The sequence below is a fragment of the Aspergillus candidus genome, assembly GCF_002847045.1.
Source record: "Aspergillus candidus strain CBS 102.13 unplaced genomic scaffold BDW47scaffold_30, whole genome shotgun sequence".
NCBI classification, from domain to species: Eukaryota; Fungi; Ascomycota; class Eurotiomycetes; order Eurotiales; family Aspergillaceae; genus Aspergillus; species Aspergillus candidus.
Genome location: NW_020194035.1, coordinates 11,696 through 31,810, shown reverse-complemented (window position 1 = coordinate 31,810; position 20,115 = coordinate 11,696). Strand labels below are relative to the sequence as shown.

Sequence of the window (20,115 nt, the reverse complement as noted above, 5' to 3'; positions counted from 1 at the left end):
GCGGAGTCATCCCTGCGGCCCTGAATGCCAAGGCCGCAGCGGTGAGCCAGCCCGACGGACTTCCTTCCATCAATGTGCGGCCTTGAGGGATGGGAATGGAAACAACATCAACGTCACCACCACCCGTCGTCGCCGCCGCCGTCGCATATGGCAATAATAGTTCATATACCGGTATATGTGGACATGATAATATGGCTTGCACAACTTAGATACGGACACCCATGGAATTACCAAAGACTGCAAGGGACTACATTCTTTCGAATGAGAGGTCCGGATAACGCCGAGTGAAAATAGTGCGGCATTCGACATGGATCATGATCATTCTAGATCTCCAGTCTCGCCGTCGTTACCCCTTGATTTTGACACAAAGCAACCGAATAATGAAGCCACATCGCATACAAACGAGGCGGCCGAGAAGGCGTTGGACGGAGAAGCGGAGAAGCGTTCCAACAACAAAACAACAAACGCAAAGCTGTTTTCGAAAAGCAATCTGCGGCTAGTGCCAGCTGAGGCTGAACATGCAGCAGAAGCTTTCAGTACAGCGAGCTTCCAACGTCCGTCGGGGACGGGTCTCTGTCCCGCATCACCAAACGATGTCCCGGAAGAGTCGGATCGAAACCGCACTGGGGATGCTTGTGACTGTGTGGATCAAAGTACGCCTACTGCCCACTGCTTAATTAACAACCCACCAAATCTTGCAAAGATACGACAGGTCATGTTTGAATGTAAAGACCCGATTGAGATCAGTCTTGGGGAATTCGAGACCTACTGGCCTTATATCGATAATGTATGGGTTAAGCAGCGATCGAATTCCAGCAAGGAAGGTCATTGCACAACTGATTATTACATGTGCCGCTTACGTCGCCCAACTCACCGCACATCGGAGACCCGTCCCCTACCAGAAGGCAAGCGCCCGCGAAAGAAACGTACACGTGAGGGGGGTGTCTGCAATTTCCAGATCAAGGTTGTGCGTTTCGAAGGCGCATATTCGACCGTGACTATTGCGCGAACCCCCGGGAGTAGCTGTGCTCACTCGCATAGCCTTGACCATATTGACGGGGTGAAAAGAAACTCCGGCCTCATGGAGTTCGCGCGGAAGGAGGCAGTGAAAGGCTTTTTACCATCTTCGATCTATACGAAATTTCAAGAAGAGCCAGAGAAGCTGGCGGAGGCGGGAGGGAAATTCTGCACTGTTACGGATGTTCGCAACGTCTCCGCAAAATGGAGGATACAAAATCCCGAAGTAAAACTCGTACCGCACGATGGCTATGAATATCAGAAAGGCCACGGGATTGTGAGGATAGGAAGGACTAATGGAAATAGCGAATCTGCCGGCGAACTAGGGCCGCTCAAACCGAGTCTTGACACGCCGCTGCCACCAGATATCCTGCAATTCCCCCAGTTTTCACTAGAATTTCTTGCACCTTATCTTCCAAAGGATGACGGGAAACGCTCATTCCCCCACGTGACATTATCCTATGCATCTTCTATGGATTCTAAAATATCGCTGCTGCCCGGGATGCAGACCGTGTTATCGGGCCCAGAAGCAAAACTAATGACCCATTACCTCAGATCACGGCATGACGCTATCCTGATAGGGGTCGGAACTGTCCTTGCCGACAATCCTGGACTAAACTGTAGACTGGAAGGCGCTGGTGGTTTTGGCGGTCTTGGGAGGATGTGGCAGCCGCGGCCTGTGGTGATTGATCCAACCGGCCGATGGCCAGTCCACCCTGAAAGCCGAATACTACGGACGGCGGTTGAAGGGAAGGGAAAGGCCCCTTGGGTTGTCGTGTCGCCGGGTGCTCAAATCCATCCTCAAACGCTGATGATGCTCAAAGGATACGGGGGCGACTTCCTCCGCATCGTGGAATTTAATCAACATTGGCGACTGCGCTGGGAAGCCATCCTACGTTCTTTGGCCTCCGAGGGAATCAAGAGCGTTATGATCGAAGGTGGCGGGACTGTTCTGAGCGAGCTGTTGAACCCCGAATATACCGAGTTCATCGATTCCATCATCGTTACCGTGGCTCCGACCTACTTGGGCAGCGGAGGGGTAGGAGTGAGTCCAGATTCCAAGCGCGATGGACAGGGAAAACCGAATGCCGCCCTTAACCCACGGGATGTGAAATGGATGCCTTTGGGGCAAAATGTCATAATGTGTGGGAAAATCAAGTCAAATACAATTGATGGCGATTTATGACAACTTTCTACACTCGTACGCACATGACGAGGGCGTTGGCGCGCGAAGGATGCTTCATGATGAGAGTATCGAGTTGAGCCAAAGATCTCATTGAACCTAATTGGACCTTTGTTACGAAATGTTTGGCTCCAAGATTCAATCAAAGAACCCAACTCAATCGACATGGGCTACGGGGTCTTTGTTTAAGAAATCATGGAAAGAAAATGAGCAGAGAAACTGGAGTAAAAAGAAAGCGTAGACACGAGAAGAATCAATGATGGTAAGATGAACCTGAATTACGTTTCTTCGACATTAAAATGTCCCTAGTTGGCATTGATAAGTCTTCGCTCCCATCTGAGCCTTTGTCCAGGTTTCTTCAACAGAAAATAGTGCTGAGAGGTCCGTGACAGTGTGATATGAAGTGGACTATTTAGTTGATATCTTGAAGTCTTGGACCATCTACCTCATAAGAATTTTCGACTATGTCGCAATAATATCAAAAACGAGAGAAAATAATCAGAACAGCAGAAAAGAAGGTGAACTTTAATCTACTCCGGTTCCAGTCTTCATATCTAGATGTTGGTGGGACTGTAAGTGGCGCGAATTCTTTTGTTTACTTCTTATCGATACCTCCTATCAGCATCATCATCGTCGTCGTCATCATCAACACAACGTTTTCATCAAAGGAGGAGGGGGGAAAGACAAAGGGAACATGTCAATGGCAAAAAAAAAAGGGGAAGAGAGAAGGGGATGTGGAATGAGAGCTGAGGGAGAAAGACTGGCTTTCTTTGACGTCCATTTGGTCTTTCATTGTTCCCTTTCACGCGCATTGCCCTGGTTTTAAATCCCCAGTTTCTTCCTATTCACCAATCTTCCCATCTCTTAACCAAATATTACTCATTATTCTGCTGCACTCCCCCTTCTCTAGTATCATTATCAACCTCATCAAATGAGGTGCGACTCTTTGGAATAAAAATGCCCCCGAAAAAGAAATCTCCTAAAGCTACTAAGCCAACTACACCCAAGAAAGCTGCAACGAAGGCACGCACTGGAAAAGCCGCGGCTGCAAAGAAAGCCAAAGATGTCGAGCCCCCGAATGAGCCGCCATCCAATTCCACGCCAATAGAAAATGGAAAGAAACGCAAGGCCGAAACTGTCGATGGGCCCCCTTCTCCGGAATTGAAAAAGGCCCGCGTCGCTAAGCCTCGCGTACCGAAGGCGAGGGCCAAGGTGGTGATTAACCATGCTCCAACTACCCGGCTTGACGTTTACGTCTGTGGTGAAGGAAGCTCAGGTGAGCTCGGACTTGGACCAGCAAAGAATGCGGTCGACGTGAAGCGTCCTCGGCTCAACCCTCACATAAACGCGGACGAAGTGGGTGTTGTACAGGTCGCTGTTGGCGGGATGCATTGCATTGCTCTCACGCATGACAACCAAATACTCACATGGGGAGTCAACGATCAGGGTGCTCTTGGCAGGAGTACTACTTGGGAAGGAGGTTACAAGGACATTGACGACAACATGACTGATGCAAATTCGGACTCGGATGGCCTAGCTCTCAATCCGTACGAGTCAACGCCAATAGCGATTCCGTCCGAGGCCTTTCCAGCGGGCGTTGCATTTGTAGAGGTCGCTGCTGCGGACAGTTCAAGTTTTGCATTGACCGATGAAGGCCGAGTATACGGTTGGGGTACTTTTCGAGTAAGCCACTGCAAAACACTCGGTTGACTAAGGTCCATACTGACAGACTCTCCAGAGTAACGATGGTATCTTAGGGTTTGACGCCGATAATACAGTGCAGCTGACCCCCACTTTGATTCCATCGCTCAAGAAAATAAAGCACTTGGCTTGCGGGGATAACCACGTCCTCGCGTTGAATGACAAGGGGGCCGTGTTCTCCTGGGGCTCGGGCCAGCAGAATCAACTGGGCCGTCGTATCATCGAGCGTAATAAACTCAATGGCCTCCAGCCTCGCGAGTTCGGTCTACCAAAGAATATCGTGCATATTGGCTGTGGTGCCTTCCATTCATTTGCCGTCCATCAGTCCGGGAAGGTCTACGCCTGGGGATTGAATAGCTTTGGCGAGACAGGTATTCGGGACGGAGCCGGTGAAAATGAAGCCGCGATAGTTCACCCTACCCTTGTGGATACTCTGACAGGCAAAGGTGTTGTCCAAGTCTGTGGTGGCGCCCACCATTCGCTCGCTATCACCCGTAATGGTCAAGGTTTAGTGTGGGGTCGGCTAGACGGTTACCAAACTGGACTGAAGATTGATGCTTTTCCTGACGAATCCGTCATCAAAGATGAGCGTGGACGCCCCCGGATACTGATCGAGCCAACACCATTGCCAGGGATTGAAGCAAGTGTTGTGGCAGCTGGCTCAGATCATTCGATTACCATCGACACCAGTGGCCGTCCTTGGTCTTGGGGGTTCTCAGCTACTTATCAAACGGGGCAAGGAACCCAGGATGACATTGAAGTAGCTACTTTGATAGAGAACACCGCTGTTCGGGGAAAGAGGCTAAATTGGGCCGGTGCTGGTGGTCAATTCTCTGTTTTCACAGGGCCTGCGACAATATAGACCTGAATTTAGTACTCTTCTGGGAATGATGTTTTGTAAGATGCACTTTGCAACTGAAATCGTTAGCTTTATCAGTGATTGATACCCATATCTTCGATCCATTGTTCTGTTTATTTGTTTGCAATACGTCCCGCACCGAAAGCGGATAGAAAGCAGCCAATCCATGTATATAGTATTCAATGACAATCCCTAATGCTTTTGACGGCCTTGACTGATGACCGGATACAATCGGTATTCGCCGGCCGGGATAGGAATAAGCCTTCGTTCTAGATGGTATCCTCGAAAATGATATTGACAAGAGATATCGGCGGTGTTCAGAGCTTGCAGTATTTGGGAACGTATGCCAGAAAGATTTTGAGACCACCACAGCTCTATGTCTTTGATTGGAACAAAGCAGTGGTTAAATTATATCTAGATCATCCATGAACTCAAATTCATCGGCGTCCCTCTGAGGCGCCTTGGATCCAGCCAGCGCAGACTCAGTTGTAGCCATATTTTCTTCCTCTTCTCTTAGAAGCGCGTCTAATTCGTCATCGTCCGGAGCATCCTGTCCGGCTGTATCCATCCCTGGATACTCTTCAGGGACAGAATGATTCCCTACCGGGTCATCAGCGGGTGACTGCTGTTCCGAGCGCCTTTGCGTCTCCGATTGTAGCTCATGGCCGGTGCTGTCTGGTTGGTGCGCGCTTGTACTCGTTGCTTTATTGAGTCTCGTCCCAATTTCGGATATCATATCAGGTAGCTTTGTGGCCAGCACATCATCGTCATTGTCCGCAGACTGGGACTTTGGTCGTTCCTCCTCAATCCACTCTTTTCGCATGGTCCGTAAGCGCTTCGAATGTCCCAGCTTCTCGATCATAGCGAGGCCGTCGGCGAATTTCGCTCGGGGATATAAGTCGTCCAGCCAAAGCTGGTAAAAATTCAAGAGACGCGCTGCATCGGAGAACTGGTGGTGTATTAGCGCCTGCATATTGAATCCTATGGTAAGAAAAACATCAAACCTCGTGGCCTTTTCCCTTGAAGTGCAATTTCCGTTTCGCTCTGAAGCGCAGCTTGGGTATTCCGGCTTGCGATAGTAGTCTGATGTTGGTGAAAAACAGACATTAGCCTATGCATCAAAGAACAAGGAGAGGAGGTAGGAAAAGACCCACGATTGAGCCAACCTACCTAGTCTCGTCCAATTTCGCAACGGGTTGGCGCTTTTTGGATATTTTGACCTCTTCGTCTAGCCCAAGTCCCAACCCTGAACCATTTGCTTCTGCAGGTGACATTGCACGGTCATTGTTTGTGGGCGCCGGCGCGTCATTCAATATTGCGTCCATATCATCATATGTAAACAGATCGTCACCTAGATGGTCTGGTGAAGGATCTCGTTGGATCCCTGGATTGTCTGAACGAGCCATTGCTATGCGCTGTGCCCTAGGAGCAGGGTCTTTTGATAATACACGGGCGATTTCAGATAAAACTCAGTAATTGATTGCGTTGGGCCCAATAATGCCTGGGGTTTATCGATTTTGAGGCCGTAAAATCATGAGCCTATTCTTGCGATCAAGTAGTGCTGATCAAGTCGCGTCAACGCGTGGTGGCTGTTGGATAATTAGATAATTACATACATACATAAAGTGTAATTCATTGGGTCAGATAACGCTCCTCGTCCCTCACTGACTCTAGTACGATCTTGATACATTATCACGGTAATTACCACCAGAAACGAGGATAAAGCCCGAAGGACTACGTAAGAAAAGATACGGTATAAAGAGCCTGTGTATTTCACCAAATAATGCTGCTTTTCTGCCACCCTTTTCCGCCCCTAATCCGCTGCCACTGCATAGCACTATTACTACGGGCACCCGTCTATTGGCGCGTCGAGTCTGCATAGGCGGGATAATCTTCAATTAGGTAATGAGCTATGCACATCCAGGACTCTTCCTATTGGCAAAAGACTGATTTCTTGGCACACCTTCCCTCCTCCGAGTTCAACTCCGTCGGACCTAATTCAAGTACTGGACGTCAACTCATTCAGCCTGCGCATTGCAAAGTATTTTGGGCTGGAATCCACACAATGTCAACTGACTTTAAGCCTGCGCCTGTGCCCTCTAAACGGGCTAATACCGATTACCCAGTCAGACAATCCTTCTGTCCCTGATCCCCAACAATGTGTAATCATCGCTAACATGGGCCTTGCAGTTAATTGACTCGGATCCGTATGAACCCCCTTTGTCCATCGCATATTATAACGTTACTCACGACCTGTCAGGCATTTGAGGCGGGTTTTCGGTTATGCGAGACCTTCAGACTATGCGGTCGCCGGTGGAATGGCAGCCGCCTCTCCGCTTACATTCTGGATGATGGAAAGAGTGAGCCCTTCCCATGTTGGTCGGGGAGGTTTTGCTCCTGTCATGCGACTGGCGACTGCTGTTGGTCTCATTGGTGGTCTACACATCCTTTATCAGAGATCCTGCAGTGTGTCTCCTTATACCCTCGCTTAGCTCTAAGCACCTATGGACTAATGCGGCTCTAGATCGCTTCTACGGCTTTTCGGAGAACTCGAGGGAGGCTAACATGGACATGAGGGAAATGGTGGACAAGGTCAAGACTGGCCAACCTTTATACGGTACCTCTCAGGTCTCTCCCTACTTGCAAGGTGTCGCAGCTAGAAACTCGCGGTTTTCCGAGCTCTTTATTCACGTCATCCCGTGGTTCAATGTCGTCAACCACGACCAGGTACGGCCTTTCCCCTACTTCCCTTGTTCCTTATTGTACTTTTTTGTTTTCAGGCTTGGGAGGCTTTAGCGCGACGTACTGACATGACTCAAGCACGGTGTCGATACGGCCAAATATTATCAGCAGGCTGAGCGGGAACTGGAAACTGAACGTTTGGCAGGGGGTGGCTCTTCCTGAACCCAAATAGTACAATGTCAAGAGGGATCGTCTGTTATCTAATTGCAAGTTTCCGTGACCCTTATGTATTATTTATCATTCCTGGTGCCGTGCCCAAAGAAGAAAATAATTTTTAAGCTATAGAAAAGAGGGATTCCAGTCGCGCTTATGGTTTTCTTTGCGGTAAGGCCCTAGTCATCTACTCATATTCAACCTTGGTTTTTAGCTGTCGGTTCTTTTTCGGTCGAGGCTTCGGTGCTGCTGAAGTAAGCCTATGTGATATCAGTGAATATGGTTTCTTTTTCTCACCCTTGTCATTCTCTTGAATGTAGAAGCGCCGCAGTAGCATGATAGCCTCTTCGCGAAAAAGTCCACCATACACGGGATAGGGCGGATCTATCGTATGACTAGGAAGTGGTCAGTTCTTGACTGTCAAACCAGTTTGTATGGGCAACAGACTCAGAATGCAAAGATAGGATGCTTCCTGTGCCTCCGAATCGCTCATTACCACATCCAAAATAGACCGAACGTATCTGGTACTGTCTTAGAGCTGAAGCACACATGACACATGGCTCTACTGTCACATATAAATCTGTGGAGCGTAGTATCGACCTAGGATAGCTCTGGAGAACTTCTTCTATTGCAAGGAATTCGGCATGCCTTGTACCCTAACAACAAGATATCAGTAGGAAGTCCGCATCTGTCCAACTTGATCCAACTCATGTGCTCAACATGACGTTGAACTCTGGACAGCGCCCTGGATATCTGCCCCCGATCATAGCAAACTTCTCCCATTGCACAGGAGCAAGGGCAACCTACATTCATTGATTTGTTGGTATCGTTCATTCCACGAGCGACTATCTTTTGATCGTACACTAGAACGCATCCCACAGGGGTCTCGCCTGTCGCAAGCGCTTTTTCACCCTATGCCAACCATGAGTGCCATCCTTGTAAAACTACCAGTGAGTAAGACCATTAATCACCATCAATAGAGCTTGCTTCATGAAATAATCATGATCTGTATCACCCGATTGTGTGTCGGGGATATTGTCTTCCAAGGCCATTATGCTCAGCGTAGGGTTTCTGTCATTCACTAGATCTGAGGGGAATCAGCTTTGGCAACTTGACTTTCAAGCAATATCTATTATCGTATTTAGCACCGTAGGGCAAAGTAGCACCAGGTCAGGTTGTTATGGTTAGGCCTGATAATGGGGTTCATTCTTTTTTTTTTTTTTTGGCTGACGTCATCATATCGCGAGCGCGTACCGGAGTTACTGGCGCATAACAACTGGCCCGTGCGCGGTGTCTATCTGTGGTCCTGTCCTGATGAACTTTATCGGAGCAATGAGCGGGGAAACAATATTCATGAAAAAAAAGTGTACCGGTCTCTCGTTGCAAGCTTCTAAGCTCATAAAGACACGGCTTTAGTACTTGCCTCGATGATTGTACAGTACTTCATGGCTGGTTCTTTTTTCTGTTGAATTACATGGCACACTGAGGTTTTCGCGCCCAGTGCCTGGCACTTGTACCAGCGGTCCTTGCCAGTGGGATTGTCAACAAAAAAATCAAGTCACATCAAGCAACAGACGAACTATACGTCGAGTCCTGTTTTACGTATATCGAATGACCACCAGTATGCCTACTGCGACTCGCTCGACCCCGGATGAGTCCGATAGACAACCTACACGGGCTGTCCCATCTACCTTGGCTGCGCAACTAGCCCCGCGACTGTCATCCCAAAGAAGCCAGGCCCATCGTCTTACCAGAGAGACGTTCTACCAACTCCGGCAAGAGCTTATAGGAAGCCAATATAACAAGACACGCCTTGACGATAGTGTCACTGATGTTGCCAAATTAGTCTACATTGTTCTCAAAGCCGGTCTAGAGACGAGCGCCGAGGGGGAACGTTTGAACGATGACAACTTCGAGGGTCAGGTGTTTGACTGCCTAGATATCATAGAAACCGCGGTTGGAAAGGCACCTCAGTCGTTGACAGAAATTCCTGATCCGGACATTGTGGCGGAAGGAGCACATGCGCCGTTATATGTTTGGGTGGTCATTCAGCTCATTCGCTTGCTTGGTATTTGTGACAATGACAAGATCAAAAGGAGAGTCAGTGACACATTTACAAGCATAATCTGTACACAGTATAAAAACACCAGAATCTGGAATGACTGCCATTCAATCCAAGGGTTTCTGCGAGCCTGCACCAATGGTCTGTAGATATCCGGAACTGGTTCGGCCATAAGCTAATTGGTCCTAGACATTTTACTTGCTCTTGAAAACCTCACCGCTCATGGGCTTCGAGGTGGACTTACAGCCTATGTGCTTATACCCATATCCACAGGCACTTTGTTGGATGATTTGGACAGACTGGGTCTTGCTCGCGAACTGTTCGATAAAAGGCTCCGACTTGGAACAGTGGCTAAAACCTTCGACATAGTACTCTGCTTACTTGAGGCGTTCAACTTTAAAGACTCAGATTGTTCCGGGGTTGTTGGAGAGCACCCCGTGAGTCGGGAGTCTTTGGGATGGGTTTTCAACGGGTACCAACGACTAGGGAGAGTAATCTGCATCTGGCTTCACCACGCAAGACTAGATGAGGTGGACATCATGGGTGAAGTCTCTGTCAAATTGCTAGGCCGCATTCAATCATACTGCGCATCTGGGTCTTATTTATCAACGGGCGTGATGCTAACCCCCGATTTGCTCCAAATCGTGAACGATTTTCTGGCACTTGACAATCTGGGCCAGTTCACTGGGCTGCAAGTTGAGCTGAGCAGATTCATCGAAAGTGTTACTAGCTGCTCTAATGCACCCGACACATATCCCACCTGCGCCAGAAATCATCTCTTGCCAACATTGCAAACGATCAAGAACGCCTCTAATGACCATCTTGAGCTAAGTCTTCAGGTAGGTTTTTTGGGCAAGATATCCGCTCTACCATCATGCCTTTTAACACACAAAATACAGGATGCCGTGCAAAACTTTTTAAATCGTTTTGAGCATGCCGCTTGCCCATCTGGTGCCACGAATACCATGAACGCGGGGTCCCTCAATAACACTTTCTCTGGAAGCTCAACGGCTCCATGCCATACCATAGAAGAGCATAGACATCTACAAACGCCCCAAAAAACCTCATTTTTATTCCCTAACGCCGAGTCAAAAGACCAAGATGTAGCGCAGGGTCTTGTCTCTGGGTTGCTCCAATTGTTGGGGTATGAGAATATTGAGCGTTTGGAAGATCTGACAGCTAATTTATCGTAAGTAAATTCCCGCGGGTTATTTTCCAATGTGCTAACTCAACGGTCAATGAAGCAACTCATTTGATTCACTAAATGAGCAGGTGAAGCATCAAGTTCTTATTTTCATGAACCAGATACCATGTGCTCTGGGCGGGAGGTTGGAGATCACAGAGGGACTCGGTCTCAATGCCAAAATATTCTGCAATGTCTGTGACACAGATGACTATGAACACTCTTCTGGAACAGAATGGAAGTGCTCAGAAGTAGGTGAGTTGTGCAATGTGTTAGTATGTATAATCCCGAGGCTCTCGCGTTCCCCCAAACTCAGGATAACTGCCATGGCCGCATTAAGAAGGAATCTGGTACATGTACCATACTCGTCCCATTTACAGCTCACATCGTCTGTTTTCGGCGAGTTTTGTCTACATTCATTGCGGAGTTCGGTCAGAGAACTGAGAATAGCCACTGGGTATGTTTTCCACGTCCACTTGGAGTAATGGAATCCAACTAATAATCAGGTATTCGATAATTGCCTTTGTGAACAAAGGCCTGGACCGCGAGACCCGCCGGCGTAATTTTGTTGTCATTCTGGACTGGCTAAAGGGCCTTTCTGACAAGCAGGAAACGCCACTACATGAAAGTTGTATATTGACCTTATGCCGACTCGCCAAGTATGACTACATTGACCCCTTGCAATCAAAACCTGCCGTGGACTAACCAATTCACGTGTACCAGGGCGTCCGGGGAAGAAGAATTGAATATTATCCTTCTTCGTCTAGTAGAGTACCTAGGGCATCCAAATCCATTCATATGTGCCATCGTCTATACTGAAGTGAGTAGGACTCGTTCGAATGTGCATGTATTTTTGTATAACAATGAATTAGCTTTCCAAACTTGCACAAAACCTCTCATCTACCCCCGCCAGCCTGCTACGACCTTTCTGGCGAACCATCTCTCTAACAGTCATCAAAAATTTTCAATCTCGACCCCATATGGCTGAGCAGCTGTGCGATCTTCTGGGAATGAAAGTCGACGACTATCTTCGGCTGACAGAAATCCACATCCTTCCATACTTGGTGCTCACACGGAAACGAGATATCATTGCTAGGATCGGGGCAACTTACAACGGTGGCAAAACACCATTTGATATTTGCTCAGAGAAAAATAACCTCGCAGCAATCCTTGCCTTCCTTCTTATCCAACCCTCAACGGATCCCGAAGATATGATCATGTCAACTTTGTCAAATGTCGATTCTGCATTCGAAGGCCGCGCCTTAGCAGAATTAGTGAGGATTGAACCGATCCTGATCACATGTGATCTATTGAAAAGTCTTGGAGATTCCGGTGAAGACCAAAAAGCAAGGGTATGTGTTGTCTTCCCCTGTCATATCCAGGCATTATGTGCTGATAAGGAGAAGTTCCACCAAGCACTTCATCTCTTAGCTCGACTTGTTCCGCGGAAATCTACTTCTTCAGCAAGAAAATCTAATCTTCTGGGCTACTTCATCGAAGAGCATGTTCTTGGTATTATTACGCAATTTGCTCATGCTGTGAATGATTTCCAAATAAGACAGTCCTTGATTGAGAAGAAACGAAACATCATAGCTATAGGGGAAATGGTCAAAATTGCATGTGGCCATGTTAGTAGTGCCCTACCACAGGTATGTATCTCAGTCTATAGACCCTACAAACTTGCCGAACGGGATGATTAACTTATATAGATATGTGCTTGTCTGCGCTCTGCGCTCGAGATTGATGACCTATGTAACACTGCTTTCAAGATATGGGCAGTAATGGTGAGCTCTCTTCAAGAGGAAGAGATTGAGCCCCTGATTGATCAAACTCTTGCTATTGTTATCAAATACTGGTGCATGTTCACCGAAGACACAAGAGCATGCGCCTATGATCTGGTTGAATTTATCTTGAGAAATCATAATGGGCTGGTGCAGGAAGTCTACAGTACCATGCCCTCTTTGGCTTCTATTCCAGCCATGTCCCCATTCGAAGATGAGATCCAAAAAATGAAAGGGCAAATGGATGTTCGGACCCAGTTTTTGGCATTTATTCGTCGCTGTCAAAGTGAGAATATCACAGTGGTTGAGCAAACTCTAACTGAGCTTGTGAGTTATCTTACAAAACATGAGGAATTCCTCCATATGTCTGTTCTCAGTGAGCAACCAGACCCAGTCGTCCCTCAATTGGTACGGTCTTTGCTTGACTGTTGTGTGAAGTTCAACACAAGCTCCAATTCCGTGACCCTCCTTTCTGCTCGATGTTTAGGTGTAATCGGTTGTCTGGATCCTAATAGGGTGGACACAATCAAAGAAAAGAAGGACATCCTTGTCTTATCAAACTTTGATAAGATGGAGGAGAGCTTTGACTTCATTCTCTTTTTCCTTCAACATGTGCTTTTTGAAGCATTTTTATCAGCCTCTAATACGAGAGCGCAAGGGTTTCTTGCATATGCCATGCAAAACTTGTTGAGGTTTTGCGGCCTGGATTCGGCTGTCACTCAGAGGTCTCGGGACATACAAGCAGAAGAGAAGTATCACCGTTGGCTCGAGATTCCAGAGACCGTTCGCAACACTTTGACCCCTTTTCTCACCTCAAAATACACAGTGACAGTTGGAGCTGTCACTTCGGGTTACAATTATCCGTTGTTTTCAGCAGGTCTAACACATGGTGATTGGCTGAGATGCTTCGTACAAGATCTGCTGCAGAAAGGGAGCGGTGATAATGCGCGGACAATCTTCAGTGTTTGCAGTCGCATTGTAAAAGGCCAAGACATCTCAATTTCTGCATTTCTTTTGCCATTTGCAGTGTTGAATCGCATTGTTGGGGGCACTGAGAGTGAAGTCAATGATTTACTACAGGAGCTGACTCTGGTTCTATCTCACCCTCTTCCAGATACAAGCAATAATCTCTCCGAAGCCATATTGCTCTGCAGCCAGGTAAATCTTATGGAATCACCCGCTATAGTGTTGTATGCTGATATCTATGCTTTGCTTCATCTAGAGTGTTTTTGATGTTCTTGATTACCTTTCCCGGTGGTTGCAAGGCAAAAAGAAGCAGCTGAACAGTCTCCGAAATCACACAAGCCGCAGTAGCCGAGAAGCTTCACGCGACTTGGCAATAGGGACGTACTTGTCGCAAGCTAAAGCAGTCGAGTCTCTTTTGGCGTCAATACCGCCTGCAATTATATCGAAGAGAGCCGTTGAATGCAAGTCTTTTTCTAGGGCTCTGTTCCATTGGGAACAGTACATCCGTTTATCAAAGGGTCAACCGGATAGACATACTCCTGCTAGTATTGAACCGCTGTACCAGCGCCTTCAAGACATTTACAGCCAGATCGACGAGCCAGATGGCATTGAGGGTATCTCTACCCATTTGCATGTGCTAAATATCGATCAACAAGTTCTTGAACACAGGAAGGGGGGGAGATTGGCGACGGCCCAAAGTTGGTACGAGCTACAGCTTGAACAAGAGCCCAGTAATAGTGACGCCCAGTGGAATCTCTTGACATGCCTCAAAGAATCGGGGCAGCAAGGTATCGCTCCATACAAGTTTTCACCCCTACCCAGTGCGTTTCTCACTGCTTTTTAGATGCTATTCTCAATCGTTTTGAGCTCCTCGGGGAGACTGGCTTGACTTCCAAAGTGTTGCCCTTCGCAGTTGAGGCTTCTTGGGTTACGAGAAAATGGGACAAATTGCACAGATATCTTCAAATCTGCCCCCAAGAGACTACAGGAGATTTTGATATTGGTATTGGGCTGGCGTTCGACGCTTTTGGTAATGGTAACAAAGCAGGGTTCAAAAAGATTGTCAATGATCTACGACTGAGCGTTTCCAAATCACTAACTGCGAACACTGTCACATCACTGCAATCATGCCACGATAACATGTTTAAGCTACATGCCCTTATGGAAATCGAGTCCATAGCCAGTTATGGGAATCAAGATAATGAGCACTCAAAAGCGCAGGCTGTCTTGAGCCGCCGGCTAGATGCTCTAGGCGGGTATATCTCTGATAAGCAATACCTTCTAAGTCTACGAAGAGCGACGATGGAACTCAAGTATGCCTTTTCTCGAATCAACGCATTGAGGGCAACGCTAAAACATATTCCAGTGGAAGCTTTACCGACTCTGATATAGCTGCCACATGGCTAGCCAGTACCCGTCTTTCAAGGAAGGGGAACTACACCAACCAAGCATATCAATCAATGCTTCACGCGGCCCGCTTGAAAGATCGCTCTGCAACAATAGAACACGCCAGGCTACTCTGGAAAGATGGGCATCATCGGAAAGCGATACAAACCCTCGAAGGTGCAATCAACACCAACGAATTCATCCCAGACAAGTCTAGTTCGGTTGAGCCTAGCTCGATTTCTCTGTCTACTAGTCGCGAGAAGCACCAAAACATGCTTGCTGCAAGGGTATCTTACAATTGAACACGCCTGTATATGGTTAAAGCTAACGTTTTTAGGCCCACCTTTTGCTTGCAAAATGGACGGATAGAGCTGGGCAGACTCAGTCGGAGGTAATAGTTCAACGGTATCGTGAAGCCATCAAACTCCACTCAAGGTAACAATTTATCTCTATTTTCCCCAACAGTCATACTAACAAGCGTTACTAGGTGGGAAAAGGCCCATTATTATCTTGGGAAGCACTACAACAAGATAGTGGACTCTGAGCGAGCCAAACCTCTAGGGAAAGAGGCCCAGATATAGTATGTCGCTAGCAACCCTAAAAACTAACGACCCCGATATTCACAATTGTCTCTCAGTTTGAGCGGCGAGGCCTCGAAGCTTGTAATCGATAACTATCTTCGCTCGCTAGCACATGGAAACAAATATGTGTTCCAGTCATTACCAAAGGTCTTGACACTATGGTTGGAACATGCATCAGCCGTGGACCAACCGCTCGATCCGAAACTAGGAGATAACGAGTAAGCTTTCTCATTTTCGCATGCGAATGCCAATGTGACGATTCAATGGCTAAATACAGGGGAAACACGCGTAATCAATAGAGAATTTCAAACACACACTTTGAAGCAACGGAAGAAGAGCCTCGATGACATGCATTCACATTTGAAAAAATACGTGAATCGGATGCCAGCTGCTTTAGTAAGTCCGTCAACACCAATAGCATTCGGAAGTTTGTTTAACGGACTCAGCTCTTCACCATTCTCACCCAAGTTGTTGCAAGAATTTGCCATCCAAACACTGTTGTTTACGATTTGCTGGCGAAGATTGTAGCCAAAGCAGTAAATTTCTTCCCCCAGCAGGGACTATGGACCGTTCTTGCCGTGGTCAAGTCGTCTTCCAAAGACAGGGCCTCACGGGGCATCAATTGTCTCCAAAAAATAACAGTATGTTTTGCGGCATCGAAATACACGTTTTTGAGAATGTTATTAAACTTCACAGGACGTCAACAAAAAGCTCAAGGCCGAATCACCATCAGATATGCGTGCAATGATCAATCAAGGACAAAAGTTCTCCGAGGAGATGCTGCGGCTATGTGTAGCACGCATCGAGGATAAAACATCAAGGATAAGTTTGGGGCGGAATTTGGGATTCAATCATAAAGTAGCGCCCTGTCGACTTGTTGTGCCTTTTCAGACTATGTTGACTCCTAGTCTACCTGCAAGCCATGAGTCTGAGTACCTGAAGGGCTTCAGAGCTTTTCCCAGAGACCCCACGGCAATTGATGGTTTGTCACTGTTGGCCCCTGGATGAAACATGCGTACGAATACTAACAACATGGCAGGTGTGCTTGATGAAGCTCAGGTCCTAAACTCGCTTCAAAAACCCCGGAAAATCAGTATTCGAGGTACAGATGGAAAGATATACAACATCCTTTGCAAACCAAAAGATGACCTTCGCAAGGACCAGCGCCTTATGGAGTTCAACAATATGATCAACAGGTTTCTCAAGCGGGACGTGGAGTCAAGTAAACGAAGGATGTGTGAGTATTCCCGAGACGTATGCACGAATCTAAAGGAGCCCTTTAATACTGATTCGGGTTTAAGACATCAAAACATATGCCGTTACTCCATTGAACGAGGAGTGTGGGCTCATCGAATGGGTCGACAATCTGAGGACACTGAGAGATCTTATCATTAAGCTACTAAGAGAACGAGGCGTTACACCTAACGTGAGATCCCCGCATGGCTATGGCCAAAAGCAAAGTGATAGTCCAACTCACCTATTACAGTACAACGAAATCAGGCATTATCTCAATGAGGCATGCTCTGATGACTCGAAAACCTCACTGTTTACGACCAAGATCTTATCCAAGTATGGCCTCTAAGTTTCCGCTGCTGCAATTGATATCTGACTGTGCACAGATTTCCCCCAGTTCTACACGAGTGGTTCGTGGAGATGTTCCCGGAAACTGGGGCGTGGTTTGCCGCAAGGCTTCGCTACACTCGATCCTGTGCCGTCATGTCCATGGTCGGATATGTACTTGGGTTTGTAATCCTAAGGACTTCCATATGCTCGGAACTGATGTGTTACTGCAGACTAGGGGATCGGCATGGAGAAAACATCCTCTTCGAAGAAGGCACTGGTGGTGTGTTGCACGTTGACTTCAATTGCCTTTTCGACAAGGTAAGTGGTACAACTAAGAGATGGCTCCCGAGATGTTGATCTGACCGCGGTTTCTTGTAGGGTTTGACGTTCGATAAACCTGAGTTGGTTCCATTTCGTCTTACTCCAAATATGGTGGATGCGTTTGGTGCTTACGGATATAATGGTATGCAAAAGCCCTCGACCCAGAGTCACACAAGTTACCAGCCTAATATAGGACGTTGACTGACCCAATTGGTAGGGCCATTTCGTAAAACATGTGAAATCAGCCTCGACATATTGCGCCAGAACGAAGATGCACTCATGACAATCCTGGAAACATTCCTGCATGATCCGACAACGGACTTCATTGGTAAAAAGGTAAGCCGTTGCAATCATTTAAGGTTTCAATTTTTGTTATTCTAATTGATTTCCATAGCGCCGTGCTCAGGCAAATGTTCCAGAAACACCTGCAGGTGTTTTGGAGAATGTTCGCAACAAACTTCGAGGCCTGTTACCCGGGGAGTCTGTTCCCTTGTCCGTTGATGGCCACGTGGATGAACTGATAATGCAAGCCACCGACCATAAAAATCTGGCTGCAATGTATATTGGTTGGTGTTCATTCTTTTGAATTTGAAGTGACTATCTGATCACACTCTTTCGTATTAATGGGTATTGTGCGGCATTAAGCATGGGGTGGACGGATCATCATCACGCAGCACCAAATAACGTTGTGCGAATTCGGACAATTCCTCTTTGGGCGTTTGTGGCCTTTCCCAGTTCATTCTTTTTGTTCTGAAGGTAGCCTGGCTAGGATATTAAGAAAGGAAATGCAGGTACATAAAAGGGTACATGCACAGAGAAGCCCGCCAAGTTTCGATGCCACACATCAACATAATTTACATTCTTCCATTATCATACCGGTCACGGCCTCTGTTTCTACTTGGGCTTCTACTCCTGCCACTGTAGCTGCTTCCATAGCTGCTGTAACTCGGACTGCGACGTCTGTGTCGAGAATTATCCACACGCGGACGAGTGCGTGGTGGGGACACTGACTCCGAAGCTAGTGAACGGGAACGGCGTGGCGACCGGGAACGAGATAAGGATCGTGGTCTGTAAATGTCATGCCTTTCCATGTGCCGCGAACGACCGTAACCCCTCGAGGATCGGTGGTTGTGTGGAGGAAGTTGAGAGGAACGACCGTCCCCTCGAGATGGGCCACGGCCAGGTGCTTGACGGCCGAAACTACCTCTGCTTCCGCGTTCAGGGGGAGGTGACCGAGAGAAAGCCCTTCTCGGGAGAACGATAGACACATTTAAAACAGCGCCGTCGAGCTGAGCTTCGTGCATGTGTGCAATGGCTGCCTCGGCATCTGCTGGATCATGGTACAATACATAGGCGGTGCCCCTGTTTGTCATGACTAGTGACAGATATATCAGCATCTCCACTTCATCAATCGAGGAGCAAGTCAACCTACACGCTTTGTTCATGGGAAGTTCAAGACTCTGTATATCGCCAAAGCTCTCAAATATCTCCCGGACATGCGACTCGGTTACATTTTTCGTCAACTTTTCGATGACAATCTAATTGCATGTAAGTTTCAAGACTTGAACGTGTCGAGCTATCGGCTAAAAGGCGTAGAGGGCTTATAAACTGACTTTAGAGCTCCTTGGGAGAGAATTGACCGGACTGCGAGACCGACGGATGCTCTTGCTCCTGCTCCTGCTCCTGCTCCTGCTTCGGCTTCGGCTTATGCTCGCGCTTCTGCTCCTGCTTCTGCTCCTATCCCGTCGAAAGCCCAGACTTCGGCTTCGAGATCGTGAAGGGGAGCGGGTCCAACTTCTAGAACGGCGGCCATTGCGGTGGTCTGGTTTTGGTGAGAGGGACGGATTTCGACCAGGACTCCGAGACCTGGATTTTCTCTGAGGTGATACGGAATGCCGAGGGGGCGGAACTCGTTCCTGTCCTCGTTCGTAGGATGGTGAGCGCATTGGTGGGTATTGCCCAGGCTGCGTTTATGACATGCGATCAGAGAGCACTTTGTTGCGAATCCAAATACCTTCCGGTATTTATCACTGGGCAGGTTGAAAACGTATTTCCAGTTTTGTGGAACCCTTTTGGATAAGGCAAGGGGAAAAATAAAATGTTAATGCCTAGATGAGCAATTGTAAAGAGTCACTAAGCAGGCAGCTGTCGAAAACAATAGAAAAATGTAGCTGTACCAGCTCGACTGCAGGAGTATATTGGACTTCCGCTACCCCAGCCCGTTAATTAACTTCACTAAACAGTTATGAGTTTAGTCACTCACATAAAATGACTCAGCAGTTATATTAGTCAGCGGATATCTTTATGCAATTTAACATACAGCAAAGTGTATATATCTTGATCATACTTCTGAAAACACGCCGATCTAGAATTTACGAGGGATCTGTGTCTACCCAGCAGTAGTGATGTTTACTAGTAGTAGTGTGATGAAAAAGCAAAAAACCACAGTCCGTCGGTTTCCCTAGCATTTCATCAAATGGGCTCAAAAGTCACTCCATACTGTAGACTCGGGCCTGGCTTTAGGCCTTATATATGTCCCTATACAGAGTACCCTATACGGCAGTTGCCAATAATGATATGTCTCTCGGCATGCATGAAACGAGGAGATGATAGAGAA

General features: G+C 47.4%; 7 protein-coding genes across 7 annotated transcripts; 4 read left to right on the top strand and 3 right to left on the bottom strand.

The window, feature by feature from the left end:
* The first annotated feature begins 112 nt into the window (after window positions 1-112).
* BDW47DRAFT_107590 (RibD family protein) lies at window positions 113-2,365 on the top strand. Its single transcript, XM_024813045.1, has 2 exons — window positions 113-653; window positions 704-2,365. Exons 1-2 carry the CDS (start codon window positions 519-521, stop codon window positions 2,201-2,203), a joined length of 1,635 nt encoding a protein of 544 aa, XP_024670981.1. The 5' UTR covers window positions 113-518; the 3' UTR covers window positions 2,204-2,365.
* A 792-nt stretch (window positions 2,366-3,157) lies between these two features.
* On the top strand, window positions 3,158-4,763 carry BDW47DRAFT_118275 (RCC1/BLIP-II; the record flags this gene model as incomplete). The annotated part of the gene is made up of 2 exons (XM_024815185.1): window positions 3,158-3,883; window positions 3,939-4,763. The coding sequence occupies 2 exons, from the start codon at window positions 3,158-3,160 to the stop codon at window positions 4,761-4,763; spliced, it is 1,551 nt and encodes a 516-aa protein (XP_024670980.1).
* Window positions 4,764-5,070: 307 nt separating this feature from the next.
* Window positions 5,071-6,330, bottom strand: BDW47DRAFT_107586 (Chromosome segregation in meiosis protein 3). The gene is made up of 3 exons (XM_024813044.1): window positions 5,931-6,330; window positions 5,765-5,843; window positions 5,071-5,709 (listed from the first exon to the last, which is right to left on the bottom strand). Exons 1-3 carry the CDS (start codon window positions 6,164-6,166, stop codon window positions 5,164-5,166), a joined length of 861 nt encoding a protein of 286 aa, XP_024670979.1. The 5' UTR covers window positions 6,167-6,330; the 3' UTR covers window positions 5,071-5,163.
* A 221-nt stretch (window positions 6,331-6,551) lies between these two features.
* Window positions 6,552-7,975, top strand: BDW47DRAFT_107584 (putative NADH-ubiquinone oxidoreductase 21 kDa subunit). Its single transcript, XM_024813043.1, has 5 exons — window positions 6,552-6,885; window positions 6,951-6,967; window positions 7,021-7,226; window positions 7,285-7,487; window positions 7,581-7,975. The coding sequence occupies exons 1-5, from the start codon at window positions 6,673-6,675 to the stop codon at window positions 7,662-7,664; spliced, it is 723 nt and encodes a 240-aa protein (XP_024670978.1). The 5' UTR covers window positions 6,552-6,672; the 3' UTR covers window positions 7,665-7,975.
* BDW47DRAFT_44216 (nucleoside deaminase) lies at window positions 7,700-8,829 on the bottom strand. Its single transcript, XM_024819046.1, has 5 exons — window positions 8,627-8,829; window positions 8,463-8,567; window positions 8,103-8,311; window positions 7,953-8,050; window positions 7,700-7,901 (listed from the first exon to the last, which is right to left on the bottom strand). The coding sequence occupies exons 1-5, from the start codon at window positions 8,705-8,707 to the stop codon at window positions 7,843-7,845; spliced, it is 552 nt and encodes a 183-aa protein (XP_024670977.1). The 5' UTR covers window positions 8,708-8,829; the 3' UTR covers window positions 7,700-7,842.
* Window positions 8,830-9,024: 195 nt separating this feature from the next.
* atrA (protein kinase MEC1) lies at window positions 9,025-18,218 on the top strand. Its single transcript, XM_024819045.1, has 26 exons — window positions 9,025-9,858; window positions 9,907-10,556; window positions 10,617-10,906; window positions 10,962-11,357; window positions 11,407-11,559; window positions 11,624-11,720; window positions 11,773-12,252; window positions 12,307-12,549; window positions 12,610-13,839; window positions 13,904-14,435; window positions 14,492-14,960; window positions 15,014-15,320; window positions 15,371-15,468; window positions 15,521-15,613; window positions 15,671-15,832; window positions 15,914-16,010; window positions 16,061-16,255; window positions 16,311-16,596; window positions 16,654-16,851; window positions 16,916-17,040; window positions 17,101-17,183; window positions 17,234-17,356; window positions 17,408-17,495; window positions 17,556-17,640; window positions 17,716-17,834; window positions 17,893-18,218. The coding sequence occupies exons 1-26, from the start codon at window positions 9,267-9,269 to the stop codon at window positions 18,082-18,084; spliced, it is 7,383 nt and encodes a 2,460-aa protein (XP_024670976.1). The 5' UTR covers window positions 9,025-9,266; the 3' UTR covers window positions 18,085-18,218.
* Window positions 17,619-19,697, bottom strand: BDW47DRAFT_107575 (RNA-binding protein with serine-rich domain 1). The gene is made up of 4 exons (XM_024813042.1): window positions 19,112-19,697; window positions 18,931-19,036; window positions 17,893-18,873; window positions 17,619-17,834 (listed from the first exon to the last, which is right to left on the bottom strand). The coding sequence occupies exons 1-3, from the start codon at window positions 19,442-19,444 to the stop codon at window positions 18,353-18,355; spliced, it is 960 nt and encodes a 319-aa protein (XP_024670975.1). The 5' UTR covers window positions 19,445-19,697; the 3' UTR covers window positions 17,619-17,834; window positions 17,893-18,352.
* Between the last annotated feature and the right edge of the window lie 418 nt (window positions 19,698-20,115).